Source organism: Onychostoma macrolepis, chromosome 17 (genome assembly GCF_012432095.1).
Source record: "Onychostoma macrolepis isolate SWU-2019 chromosome 17, ASM1243209v1, whole genome shotgun sequence".
Lineage (NCBI taxonomy): Eukaryota > Metazoa > Chordata > Actinopteri > Cypriniformes > Cyprinidae > Onychostoma > Onychostoma macrolepis.
Genome location: NC_081171.1, coordinates 12,585,315 through 12,598,650, shown reverse-complemented (window position 1 = coordinate 12,598,650; position 13,336 = coordinate 12,585,315). Strand labels below are relative to the sequence as shown.

At 36.3% G+C, this 13,336-nt stretch overlaps 2 protein-coding genes across 10 annotated transcripts in view; both read right to left on the bottom strand.

Moving 5' to 3' along the window:
• Nucleotides 1–8,657, bottom strand: part of rasgrp3 (RAS guanyl releasing protein 3 (calcium and DAG-regulated)) — a 36,461-nt gene extending 27,804 nt beyond the window's left edge. For 3 of the 5 annotated variants that reach the window (XM_058748852.1, XM_058748847.1, XM_058748848.1), the window contains exon 1: nucleotides 8,027–8,188. The gene's annotated coding sequence lies outside the window, so the exon portion shown is untranslated. Of the gene's footprint in view, nucleotides 1–7,757; nucleotides 7,978–8,026; nucleotides 8,189–8,639 lie in introns of those variants that run through there. The other 2 variants (XM_058748850.1, XM_058748849.1) reach the window with 2 other exon arrangements.
• Nucleotides 8,658–9,737: 1,080 nt separating this feature from the next.
• The window catches only part of ltbp1 (latent transforming growth factor beta binding protein 1), an 82,348-nt gene continuing 78,749 nt past the window's right edge, over nucleotides 9,738–13,336 (bottom strand). For all 5 annotated transcript variants that reach the window (XM_058748876.1, XM_058748880.1, XM_058748877.1 and 2 more), the window contains one exon: nucleotides 9,738–10,986. In XM_058748876.1, the coding sequence (XP_058604859.1) occupies nucleotides 10,814–10,986 (173 nt within the window). In that variant the 3' untranslated portion in view covers nucleotides 9,738–10,813. The remainder of the gene's footprint in view (nucleotides 10,987–13,336) is intronic.

The window sequence follows — 13,336 nt, the reverse complement described above, 5'->3', positions numbered from 1 at the left end:
ATAAAATCCATTAAGTTAGAACATCATGCATCATTGTTTACTATTAAAATGTTTAACATTATATATGCAGAGAGAAAGGGGAAGTGAATGGTTTCTGTGATAACGAGACAGTGAATATCATGAGTTAGATCTCTGGACCCCCATCATTGTGAAATTCAGCAAGAAGGCCTGTGAACACCATGTGGCACTAGTGAATGTGAGAAATATTCATTCTCGTTCTCTCTCTCTCTCTCTTTCTCCCACAGTTCACTGATGCAGATGAAGGGATTGTTTGTCTAAAAGGCGAATGGACTTCCTTCTATTCTGGCCTTTTTCCTGTCTGTGTAGCAGGCGTGCCTGTGCCAGGCTAAAAATACTCCAAAACACACCGTAAACTGAAGCCCAGCACACAGGAACCACGTCACAATACACACGCGGGAGGGGTGGCGGTGACCACCAATCTGTCCTTTTGTGTGTGCAAAAGGGGGTGTGCGGGAAAGAAAACGATCATGAGTGAAAAACAATAGTCAGGAGTGTTATCATTACTGTCTTTTTCTTTCTCCTCACTACTGCGGGTTAAATAAAGGCAGGTTGTTTTTTTCCAGTCAGTGGCTTTTGAACAGGATGTCATAGACACACAGTGGATCTGCGTCACGTGGTTTCCGCCTCCCTCAAAATAATCAAGCCGGAGTAACTATAGCTTCAATAAACAGCATGACCTTGATCTGCTCTCAAATGAGAGCGACAAAACAATTGCAAATACATCAAACTCTCAGCCCGAACAACAGCGAGGGACATTAATGGCATGTTCAAACAATGGACAACCCCAATTCTCAACTCTCTCTTTTGTTTCAAAGGCCCTCTATTCAAATGAGTGCCAGATATATTTAATATGACTACCACGTATAGAAATTCAGAGCCTATTTTTCCAGCTTCCATTCTTTGAGGGGACAAGCCCCTCTGGTTACCATAGTGAGGAGAATTTATTCAGAGACAACAGGACTTCCCACCCAGCAGGGTGTCATTCAATTGCCGATATTTACGGGCAGGGATTACTCACAGATAGGATCACCCACCCTCAGGCCCTCAAGCATGCCCTGCGAAAGCTTGCATTTTCCTATCTGTTTGGCCTGTTTTAGTGGGTCTGCTTGAGGTACAAGCTCTTCAATCTGTCTGTGGTTTGTATACGCAAGAGTACAGGGGTGAAGACAGGTTTCAGAACGGAAGAGCTTTGCACAAGTAATGGCTTGCTAACACTAAACACGCAACAGCTGAATTTAACTCAAGTTTCAGGTGAGTCTCGCAGAACCACTGAATGATTAAAGCTCTTACCTCAGGATTGCAATACAGTGAGATATATTCAGAATTCTCACCTGCTCAGGACAGGGGTGTGAAAATGACATTTTGGTGAAGAACCCCTTCTCATCTAATGCACAAATACTATATAGGCACTTGCAATCCATTAAAGAAGTATTATAGTGGCATTTGCTGGAGCTTTGACACATACCAAGGTACTGAATGTACTTTCCATATTCACGTACCAGATTACTTACATGGCACTTAAAAAAATCTGTCCAACACGAATTTCTATAATTAACTTGTCTTTAATGTCTTAATTGTTTCTCACAGACATCAAAAAGATCAAATGGACAGCAAACTGAGTATCTTCTCAGATTTTTCTGTAAAGAGGCATGTCAAATTACTGGAAGTTTAGAAAAGATCTCAACAGTGTTGCATACTGCACTCAGATTTTCCAAGTTACTTAAGTTTGCAATTAAAACATTTTGATACGAACCCAGACATTTCTCATCACTTTCTTTGAAAACCATAAGATTTTTGCTTTGATAACATAAAGCACACATATTAGCACTCGATACTCTGACTGTACATCAACTAATTTGTTTCATTTTTCTAAAGGATATTTTAGCAGAAACAATTATGAATCACATCTGATAACTTCATTAAGTATCTTATTATTACTGCTATGAAAGAGCCACCTGGTACATTTGAAGGCAGACTTGTTGGTACTTTTTTGTTAGTAATCAATTTAATCTCTGAGTGTTTTTAAACTAAGGCTGATGATAAACGGGGCAACTTTTTGAGCAACGTTGCCAGGTAACTTTGGTTAATGTTGCCATCAACAGGCAACCAGGTTGATGACACAGGGCCCACGACCAATATAAAGTATCCAGATAGAAATTTGTTACCCATTCTCAGTGGGAAAGTGCCCAAGAAACATTGTTCAAAAAAAAGTTGCCCGGCAAAATTGCTCTAAATTTTGCCCTGTGTATCATCAGCCTTAACTCTATTACAGCATAAATTCCAATATTTTAGTGAACACAGCACTGATTTCACATCATAATATGTGAACAGTTCAGTGAATCATCATTAAATGACGAAGTAGGCCATAGCAACACTGAAGGACACTTGTCCTTCCTCTCTCTCTTTTTTACTCTAAAGGTGTATGTGCATTGTGTGTGTGTGAGTGAGACACTAGCATCTGTTTTTCTGTCCTCCTTCCTGTTCATTCAAAAGGGATGCAGACCATCTTGTTTCGTCTCATTGAGTCTAAAAAAGAACCAGCTAAACAAAAACAATGAGCACATATCCTGCTCCGCCAACACAGTTTGTTTTACACTCTGACAGTGTTTGTTTTAAACAGCTACGTGAACATTAGCATTGGGCTATTGTTACTGATGTGTGCTGTGTCAGTAGACAAGAACAAAGCGTATGAAACCTCTTCATAAAGTACTGACATTCTATCACCCTTCTGAAAAAGCTGTTTCAGAATAATAAATGTGAAAAGACTGATTTATATTTATGTATACTGCCTCTTTCGCTAATTGTTATGTGGCTGAAGTTTGGGTCACATGAAAAGCTGTGGAAGATTTGAGGTCATATCTTCGACTAAACTATGACTTCCTTGTCTAAGAATCCCATTTACCAAACATTTACTTGGATTTCGCAGGAACATTCTTAGAAATTCCTTGAAACGTCTAACTTAAATGTTGAACTCCTCAGAGCCGGATTGTTTTGTTGTTCAGTAATCATGACTAACACATTTATCCAGGCTTCACACTTACAAAACACTTCCATGTAACTTTTGTCGAATGCTATGAAAGTCTTGGGTAATAGTACACATTGTAAAGACCCGATAAACACTTTACTTGTATCTTTTCGTGGAGGTAGATTTTGTGGCTCTCGTGAAAGCTGTAGCTAATGTGTGACTGAGTGAATTCATGCATGCTGTCTGAATATGAGGAAATGTTACAGGTGTACTTTACATACATATAACCCTGCATTATGCTTGCACTGAATGGCACAAGCAGTCACTTTTGACTGAATCGATGACAGGTCACAGAAGCTACTGAAAACTGATCCAGGATCAGGGATCAAACATTTCTGATGTGAGGTCAGCAGGGCAGGAAAGACTTCTGACAGTGCTTTTTGCTGTAATTCACTGCCATCTGGTTCAACTGTAGAAAGTGTGTGAATTTCTGTAACCGATTTATAGTTAGAAAGAGGAAGTAGAAGATTGAGGAAATTAAAATTAACACTATTTCCTCATATTGTGAACAATTCATTGGTGCATGTCATTCCAAAGAAAAATTTGTTTGTCTTTACCATCACCACCTTTAATCAAAATATAATATCTTCCTTTTTTAATAAAACAATTTGTTCTTTTTCTGATGACATCACATAGGTTGTGTGGCAATTGGATCATTTTAACCAATAGCCAAATTGCAATTTATGCACCATTTTAGAAAACATGAATACGGTCTAGCTTCATTCCACTTATACCCATCATTTAAATTCCTTATGGATAGAATCAAGTCATTCAACTTTTTTTCTTGCGAAAAAGAAGAAATATGTGACCCTGGACGACAAAACCAGTCTTAAGTGTCAATTTATACATCCTCTAAAAGCTGAATAAATAAGCTTTGGTTTGGTTATGGTTTGTTAGGATTGGACAATATTTGGCTGAGATACAACTATTTGAAAATCTGGAATCTGAGGGTGCAAAAAAATCAAAATATTGAGAAAAACGTCTTTAAAGTTGTCCAAATGAAGTTCTTAGCAAAGCATATTACTAATCAAAAATGAAGTTTTGATACATTTACAGTAAGACATTTACAAAATATCTTCATGGAACATGATCTTTACTTAATATCCTAATGATTTTTGACATAAAAGAAAAATCGATAATTTTGACCCATACAATGTATTTTTGGCTATTGCTACAAATATATCCCAGCGACTTAAGACTGGTTTTGTGGTCCAGGGTCACATATGTCAAATTACTGAAATAAAATGGGTTGCAGATGGCAATTCATACAGACTTTAAAGAAGTACAATAGTTCAATCAAAAATTTAACAGATTTGGATACATTTAGCATTACATCAATTGCTTACCAATGGATCTTCTGCAGTGAAGGGGTGCCGTCAGAATGAGAGTCCAAACAGCTGATAAAAGCATGAATCATAGTCATAAATTAACATTTCGTAAAGTGGAAAGCTGCATGTTTGTAATAAACAAATCTGTCAAGACTTCGAACCATTGCTTACTGCTAAAATACAAGTCCCTTATCCAAAATACTGCTTTATCCTGTGAATAAGTTGACTTGTCTGAATCAAGAGAGAAATATGCACAGATCAAGTACAGTTTAGAAGCGAAAAGATTTCTAGACAAATATGTCGGTGGATTTTGATTTGAGAGGACAACAGGGATGGACATTTTCACTGGAGAAAGGGTTATAATGGGTTATGGACAGAAGCAACAGTTTACAGTGAAAATGCCTTTGTTTCTTACAAACTTCACAAGACGTTAATTGATGGACTTTACTACTACTTTACTTCTATTGTTGGTTTGTTTTTATCGGCTACTTGGGCTCTCATTCTGACGGCACCCATTCACTGCAGAGGATCTGGTTCATTGGTGATCAATCGATGCAGTGCTAAATTTCTTAAAAATTGACTTACGTACACATGCATTGACCATATCAGCAAAAGAAAAACTTTGTGAATATACTTTCGCAAGGCTAGTTACAGAATCACTCTGATATGGACAAAAGATAGACATGCAAGCACATACACAGCAGGGCACAAAAACACACTAACACGCTTGCTCTATAAATAGTCTGCCATTTTACTGGCTCACAACCGTACTGCAAATAACACCGATAAGAGAAAGATGGTTTAGAAATAGAAACAGCAGGTAAAAAGGCACTATGAAAAAAAAAAATCAAATGAGACAGCATATGAGGGAAGAGTATGTAGCGGAGTGAGAAAGAACCATCCATGTTACAGACACCTGCCTACACTTGCCGTCATAGACTCTGTGTAACTGCAGAAACAACAGCTCTGTGAATGAGTGTGTGCGTTCAGCGAATACATGAGTGCTAATGTGTTAACAGAGCTTAAACATTACTATTCGCTGATGTGACCCACAGATTATCAGCACACTGAGCAAAGAGATGAAAAAGAGCAGAAAAGGTTATTATTTACACCTTGATTACCAAGCCATCTAAATGCCGACTTCTATTGTTTCTATAGGACATTTAATAACTAATCCTAGAAGAACAACATTATTTACTATATTTATCAATGTTAAAAATAATGATTTACTTCATCATTTAGACCTCCGAGTCCCTTATTGGATAAACATAGTCACTGATTCAAAGAGAGAAGGTGTTGTACAACAGTAATTCAACATCTTGTAATTCAAATTTAGATATTTAACTAATTACTGCACAGGAATACACACAAGAACTATTCAGAGACACTAGACTTGTGGCCAGCTCTAAATAAGGTCCTTACAAGCCACAGGTTAATGCTGCAGTATACATGACCTCTTCTCAGCTATTTGCTTTATGGAAAACTTTATGAAACGATGATGAATAACTGTTATTTTTCCATTAATGCATTAACTTGTAACCATAAAACCAGTAAGAGTGAGCTGCTGAGATAAACTGAAAGAGAGAAAGCATGCATGCATGTGTTGGAAATAAAGAGTCAGTGTGTATCCATGAGTGCGAGTGGGATTCAGAGAGAACGTAGATGTCCTTGGGCCACGATCGTCCCTGTGACTTATGAACAAAAGTTGAAACTACAACAACATTTGCAATGCAACATCTGAACAGACTGAAATGTGAAGTGACTAAAATCAGCATTATGTCACCCTAGTGCTTTGCAGGAAATTGTGTGTATGTTAATACACACATCAATAAATTTAAATAAATGTATTAAGGAGCTACACTCTTACAGACGTTAATATAAGCTAATTATTACTACAGACCAGTGATGGGAATAACGGCGTTATAAATAAACGGCGTTACTAACGGCGTTACTAACGGCGTTATTTTTTTCAGTAACGAGTAATCAAACGAATTACTGTTTCCCCCGTTACAACGCCTTTACCGTTACTGACAATAAAATGCGGCGTTACTATAATTTATTATATTATTATAATTAATTTTTCAGTTTATCTGAATGGACAGTGTAGCTGTATTTGACGTACCGTAAACTCTAGTAGGCGCACGGCTCGCCGTCGCTTTCTCACACGCGCAAAGAAAGATACAGAGCAAGATTTCATAACATCTTTCATAACATGCAGAATTGACGCGCTACATGTAAACGATGTTCTTTGTTGTATTTTACTGTCAAAATAATGGAGTTCCTTTTGGAATTATTCAGCTTTTATCTAATAATTTTATTCTAATTACTAAAGTTACATCATCATATAATGCTAAATTATCATAATATCATATTATAATGCTTAACTGACTGATGCTGAGTGTCAGATATTTAAAAAAAAAAAAAAAAACTGTACCGTTTTACAAACATAAGCTTTATATATATATAATTGCTTGATGATATTTACAATAATATATTGAATTTGATAGTTGTCTCTCACATTGTCCCACATAAATATTAAAATAGATTAGTGTACAATGTTTTATAATAAAAATGTATTCTATTTAGTGTCCATTTCATTCATTTAATATCGGGGGCAGCCAAGTTATTTGACATATTTGAACTTTTTTTTTTTTTTTTTAAGTAACGCAATAGTTACTTTCCCTGGTAATTAGTTACTTTTATAATGATGTAACTCAGTTACTAACTCAGTTACTATTAGTGAGAAGTAACTAGTAACTATAACTAATTACTTTTTTAAAGTAACGTGCCCAACACTGCTACAGACTAACCCAAACTGTAACCCTAAAAGAAGTTATATTATTAATTAATTCATATATATATATATATGGATCACTCTGCTGTGGCAACCCCTGATAAGAAAGGAAACAAGCCGCAGGATATATATCGACAATATTAATAATCACTTATATAAATGTCTGTCTTTACATAAATAATAATAATATTAAAAATAATATATATTACATATTTAAATATGTATAACACGTACATAAAATTAATATAACACAGATTTTAAGTTTTTTACTGTATTTACAATTTATCGAATAAAAAATAAAAATATATAAACTTATCACCAAAACTTTTGTGTCAAACATATCGCTAACAAATTTAAAAGAATACATGCACAAAATCACACCTGCATACAATACACACACTCTCTGCACAACATGATGGTCAGACTGACCTACTATCTACTAATAGACACTGACCAGCCCTGTGATCATCTGGACTGACAAATAAATATCAGTGTTTCCCTAACTGGTTCCGTTTATCACACAGACACACTGCAACACGACAGCACAACAAACAACAAAACATGATACATCACCAGAAAAGTTTGTGACCTTGGAATTCCTCTGTCAAATCTCTCCGGCTGCAACATGTTTGCGCTGAGAGTGTAAAGTGGCCTTCTGTATTCTTCAGATGATCACAGTAACACCATCTGACTACAGACTACACACATTTTGATTGTGCAGAGTGAGTGAACTGCACAATCAAACCAAACTAATGTCCAACACGCCACGGTTTATCGTTAGTTTGTGTATAACCACTGAATCACTGGCTGTAAAAAGGAGTGACAGTATGTTATGTGATCAAATGAAAGAGATCTTACCTGCCTGTGCAGATCACTGGAGCTCTTTTGACTCAGCATAGGTGTGAATCATGCAGCGTATCTCTCTGCAAGTTCATTCCTCCCTTAACAAGAAAGAAAGTACTGCATGTCAGATGCACCCAGATCAAAGCGCACACAATCAACAACAGTGTGGTGTGCAAGAGCCAGGCATGTGATACTGACCCCACACAGATGCATGCTGCCTCTCTCCTCCCTTTGCTTTCTCTGGCCCTCCCCCTTCACTTCCACTCCTCTTTCACTCAGTCCCACCCCTCACTTCCCTTCGCTCTGTCTCTTTTCACTCCATCAGTCAATCATTCTGTACCTTTCTTCCCCCTTCACCTCTCTTCTCTCTTTCTATCACACACACACACACACACACACACACACTTCCAGTATATAAATTTGACCATAACAAGCAGAAAGCAATGGCTTCCTTGCTGGATTGTCTTTGAGCTAGTCTTGACAAATAATCATTTGTGAGAAGTAGGCTACTGTATAGTAATGGTATTAGATTATGATAGCATAAATATATACATATATACTAATAAGTACTATACTCATATACCATGGTATTATGTACAAAATTAATAAATGGTTTATCTCAGCTCACCTGTTTAGATTATTTCTAGTTGCTCTCTCAGCTCAGTTCACTGCCTTGCTTTTGTGTGCTTTGAAAAAATATTTACAGGCAAACTAAGAAAACAAATGCAAATAAAAATGCACACAAATCTGAAATATTATATTATAAATACTAAGATATTCTTAAGACATGCAAACAGATCAGTGGACAGTAAATATCGATTTCGTTTTCAATTACAATGTATAAAACTATCGACATAGGAACAAGACCAACACAGTGACAATACTACAGTAACATAAAAATCAAAGTATGTAACGTTTTCGGTGGGAAAATACTCTTATTGCAGATTAATACGCAGAGACAACAATAAGCAAGCCATAAAAAAGTTTGCTTTTCCGAAAACTTTCAATCAGCATGCCTGCTACTGTGAAAGTTTCACCGTTTGTTTTGAGCTACCTCTTGACAACATTTACTTGACCAATGGTGTTGGCTGTGAGCGTGGTTATCGGTTTATTCGACCAATGGCTGATGGGGCGTATTTCTGGCAATTATGTTTATATTTTCAATCCCGTTTAGTGTCGTTACTCGCACAGAAATCAAATACTTAAGGTTTAAAAGTTCCCTGAAATCATTTTTAACACAATACGCGGTGTGATACAATCCGCGGTATGAAAGTACTGTCGGTTTCACTTACCCGGATGAACGGTCTTCGACATATAGCATTCCAGAGAACTGTACAATAAGTCTTCATTACAGCCCTTTTGACATCAAAGCCATTAGTTAATTTTGTGCCATTGGTTTCTCATTGAGAAACAATTGATGTGAATCATACATCACCTGACTTCTCAACATAAGATCATGGCTCAAGATAAACAGGTGAGACAAAGGACATGTTTTCTAAGGAACATTGGAATAGAACAATTTACTGTAAATCTACTATATTTGTTATTTCAAACTATTTTTTTTTATTATTTAAGGTGAGGTTATGTTATTCAGTGGTGTGTCAGATTCCATCCATTGTATTAAACATATGTTTATTCTTTTCAACCCATTTTTGGCCACAACCCAGTTGAGGAGCACCGATATTTAATGTAGACAAGACAACACAGCATAGATAAATGTGTATAAACATCACCATCTCTGATTTATTTCAAGACTTTTAATACATTATATGGATATTCAGAAGATATTTATTCATGTACAAATTACAAATACATAGTTTTTAATCAACTCTTCAGTTTAAATGTACAAAAAAAAAAAAAAACAAAGAGTGAAAAAAAAATCCCACGGCTGTTTAATAGCAGCTTTGCAACCTGGCAAGACATTTCACCAACTCTTATCAAATGCAGTAAAAGATTTCTGTTAAAAAACATCTGAAAAAAAAAAACAAAAACAAAAAAAATACATAAAGGCACTTCATTTTTTATTATTTTCTTTTCAAAGAAACATCATTTCTAGAAGAAAGGTGAGGTTAAAGGTCATGCCTGCTCCACAGGGCAGACATCTGCAGTGGACTAATGTCCCAGACACAGAAAATTAGCTGGTGTCTGTCATTAACACAAAGCAGCTCATATAAAAAGCTTATTTTAAAGACTTGACACTGAAAACATTTTGTGCTGTGTGTGTTTCTTATGAATCTATGTACTGAAGTTTTGTGTGTTTATGTTGTGGTCTGCCTCGCTAAGACCTTAAGAAAAAATGTGAAATATGAATAGAAAAGAAAAGGAAGAGATAAAGAAAAATCAGCCAATAAATGAATTAAAAACAGAAAGATGGGAAAAGACACTAAATAAAATCAAAAGAAGAGATAAAAGAAAACAAAATTGGAGGGAGAGAGTCTGGCTTTTGCATTAGTAAAATATCCACACGCTCGGTGTCTTTGACTGGGTTAAAATAAAGCAGTCCCCCAGCTTAAGGTCATAGGGTTTGTCAGTTTGCTGAAATATCACCTCTGCTATGTTCACACCTAAAAAAATCGTTTCTACTTCCTAATACAGTAAAAATAATAAACTTACATAGACCAATAAAACAAATATTTTATACAGTTCTCTCATAGACACCATAAGATAGCACATTAAACTCTTCATCTCAAGTAGGACTTTTTTTTTCTAGGTTCGATTTTGGGTGTTGGTTTTATACAGTGCAGAGTATATGGGCCTTGATTAAATAAGAGTGTTTTTATTGTATCTTGCGCCCCCTGCTGGTCACTCCGTGCTCGTACTGGTTGCATTCTGTCTTTGGGGCACACAGTAGTTGTGCTGGGCGGAGTGGACAAATCCTGGCAGACACACACACTTATATGAGCCTTGTGTGTTGATGCACTTGCCGTTCTTGCAAAGAGACATCTTTGTATTCAGCTCTGAGCATTCATTGATATCTGGAACACAAAACAAATGGTGTTAGAGAAGTAGATGTCATATTTGGAAAGCAGCTTCACCCTCTTCTAAAATAATTGAATAATGATTCTTTTAGAAGACAGGGTAAAAAATAAATGCAATTTATTGGCTAAAGCAAAATGTGTACTCTTTTTAATGACTTTAAGCATCTTTTTAGGCATAAAAGTGCAATCCAATAATTAGAATTAAACAACAAAAATGTGCTAACATATTTCATTCATTTATTTTTGTAAAATGCTACTGACAAACTGTTTAACTACAGATTGTCATATAAACCAGTCAGAAACTTCAGTACACTGATTTAAGCCTCATGGTTTTTGTTTCACTAAAAAAAAAAAAAAAAAAATTATAAAAGTCATTTATTTTGGAATGAGACTAAACTGGTTGAGCAGTATGTTTTTGATTCACTAAAAGAAAGAAAGATTGATAAGAGTCATTCACTTGGGAACCACACTACATTAGTAGTGTGCTATGCTTCCGACTGACTAACAGATTCATAAGAGTCATTCATACAGAAACGGACTGGTTGCAGAGTATGTTTTGAATTCACTTAAAAGAACCGAGTCAATTCAGGAATCACAAATGCTCTGGTTGTATGGTATGTTTTTACAACCTGAATTCTGGAAATGTTGGGACGTTTTTTAAATTTGAATAAAATGAAAACTAAAAGAATTTCAAATTACATGAGCCAATATTTTATTCACAATAGAACATAGATATAACAAATGTTTAAACTGAAAAATTTTACAATTTTATGCACAAAATGAGCTCATTTCAAATTTGATGCCTCCTACAGGTCTCAAAATAGTTGGGACGGGGGCATGTTTTCCATGGTGTAGCATCTCCTCTTCTTTTCAAAACAGTTTGAAGATGTCTGGGCATCGAGGTTATGAGTTTCTGGAGTTTTGGTGTTGGAATTTGGTCCCATTCTTGCCTGATATAGGTTTCCAGCTGCTGAAGAGTGTGTGACATATTTTTCATTTAATGATGCGCCAAATGTTCTCTATAGGTGAAAGATCTGAACTGCAGGCAGGCCAATTCAGCACCCGGACTCTTCTACTATGAAGCCATGCTGTTGTAATAGCTGCAGTATGTGGTTTTGCATTATCCTGCTGAAATACACAAGGCCTTCCCTAAAATAGACGTCATCTGGAGGGGAGCATATGTTTCTCTAAAACCTTTATATACCTTTCACCATTCATAGTGCCTTCCAAAACATGCAAGCTGCCCATACCGTATGCACTTATGCACCCCCATACCATCAGAGATGCTGGCTTTTGAACTGAACGCTGATGACATGCTGGAAGGTCTCCCTCCTCTTTAGCCCAGAGGACACAGCGTCCGTGATTTCCAACAAGAATGTCAAATTTTGACTCGTCTTACCATAGAACACTTTTCCAACTTTGAAACAGTCCATTTTAAACGAGCCTTGGCCCACAGGACACGACGGCACTTCTGGACCATGTTCACATATGGCTTCCTTTTTGCATGATAGAGCTTTAGTTGACATCTGCAGATGGCACTGCGGAATGTGTTTACCGACAGTGGTTTCTGGAAGTACTCCTGGGCCCATTTAGTAATGTCAATGACAGAATCATGCCGATGAGTGATGCAGTGTCGTCTGAGGGCCTGAAGACCACGGGCATCCAACAAAGGTCTTCATCCTTGTCTCTTACACACAGAGATTTCTCCAATTTCTCTGAATCCTTTGATGATGTTATGTACTGTAGATTATGAGATTTGCAAAGCCTTTGATTCCACAATCTTTTTACGCAGTCTTTCACAGATTGGAGAGCCACTGCCCATCTTTACTTCTGAGAGACTCTGCCTCTCTAAGACATCCCTTTTATAGCTAATCATGTTACAGGCCTGATGTCAATTAACTTAATTAGTTGCTAGATGTTCTCCCAGCTGAATCTTTTCAAAAATGTCTTGCTTTTTCAGCCCTTTGTTGCCCCTGTGCCAACTTTTTTGTGACCTGTAGCAGGCATCAAATTTGAAATTCGCTCATTTAGTGGATAAAAGTGTAAAATTTCACCATTTAAACATTTATGTCCTCTGTTTTCTATTGTGAATAAAATATTGGCTCATGTGATTTGAAAGTCTTTTTGTTTTAATTTTATTCAAATTTAAAAAACGTCCCAACATTTCTGGAATTTGGGTTGTAATTCATTAAAAATAACCGCCTCTTATGGTTTGGAAATCATACTACTCTGGTTTCATGGAATGGTTTTGATTCACTAAAAACTTAAAGAACCATCCAAAAGAGTCATTAGTTTGAGCATTGGACTACACTGGTTGCACAGTATGTTTTTGGTTGACTAAAAATAA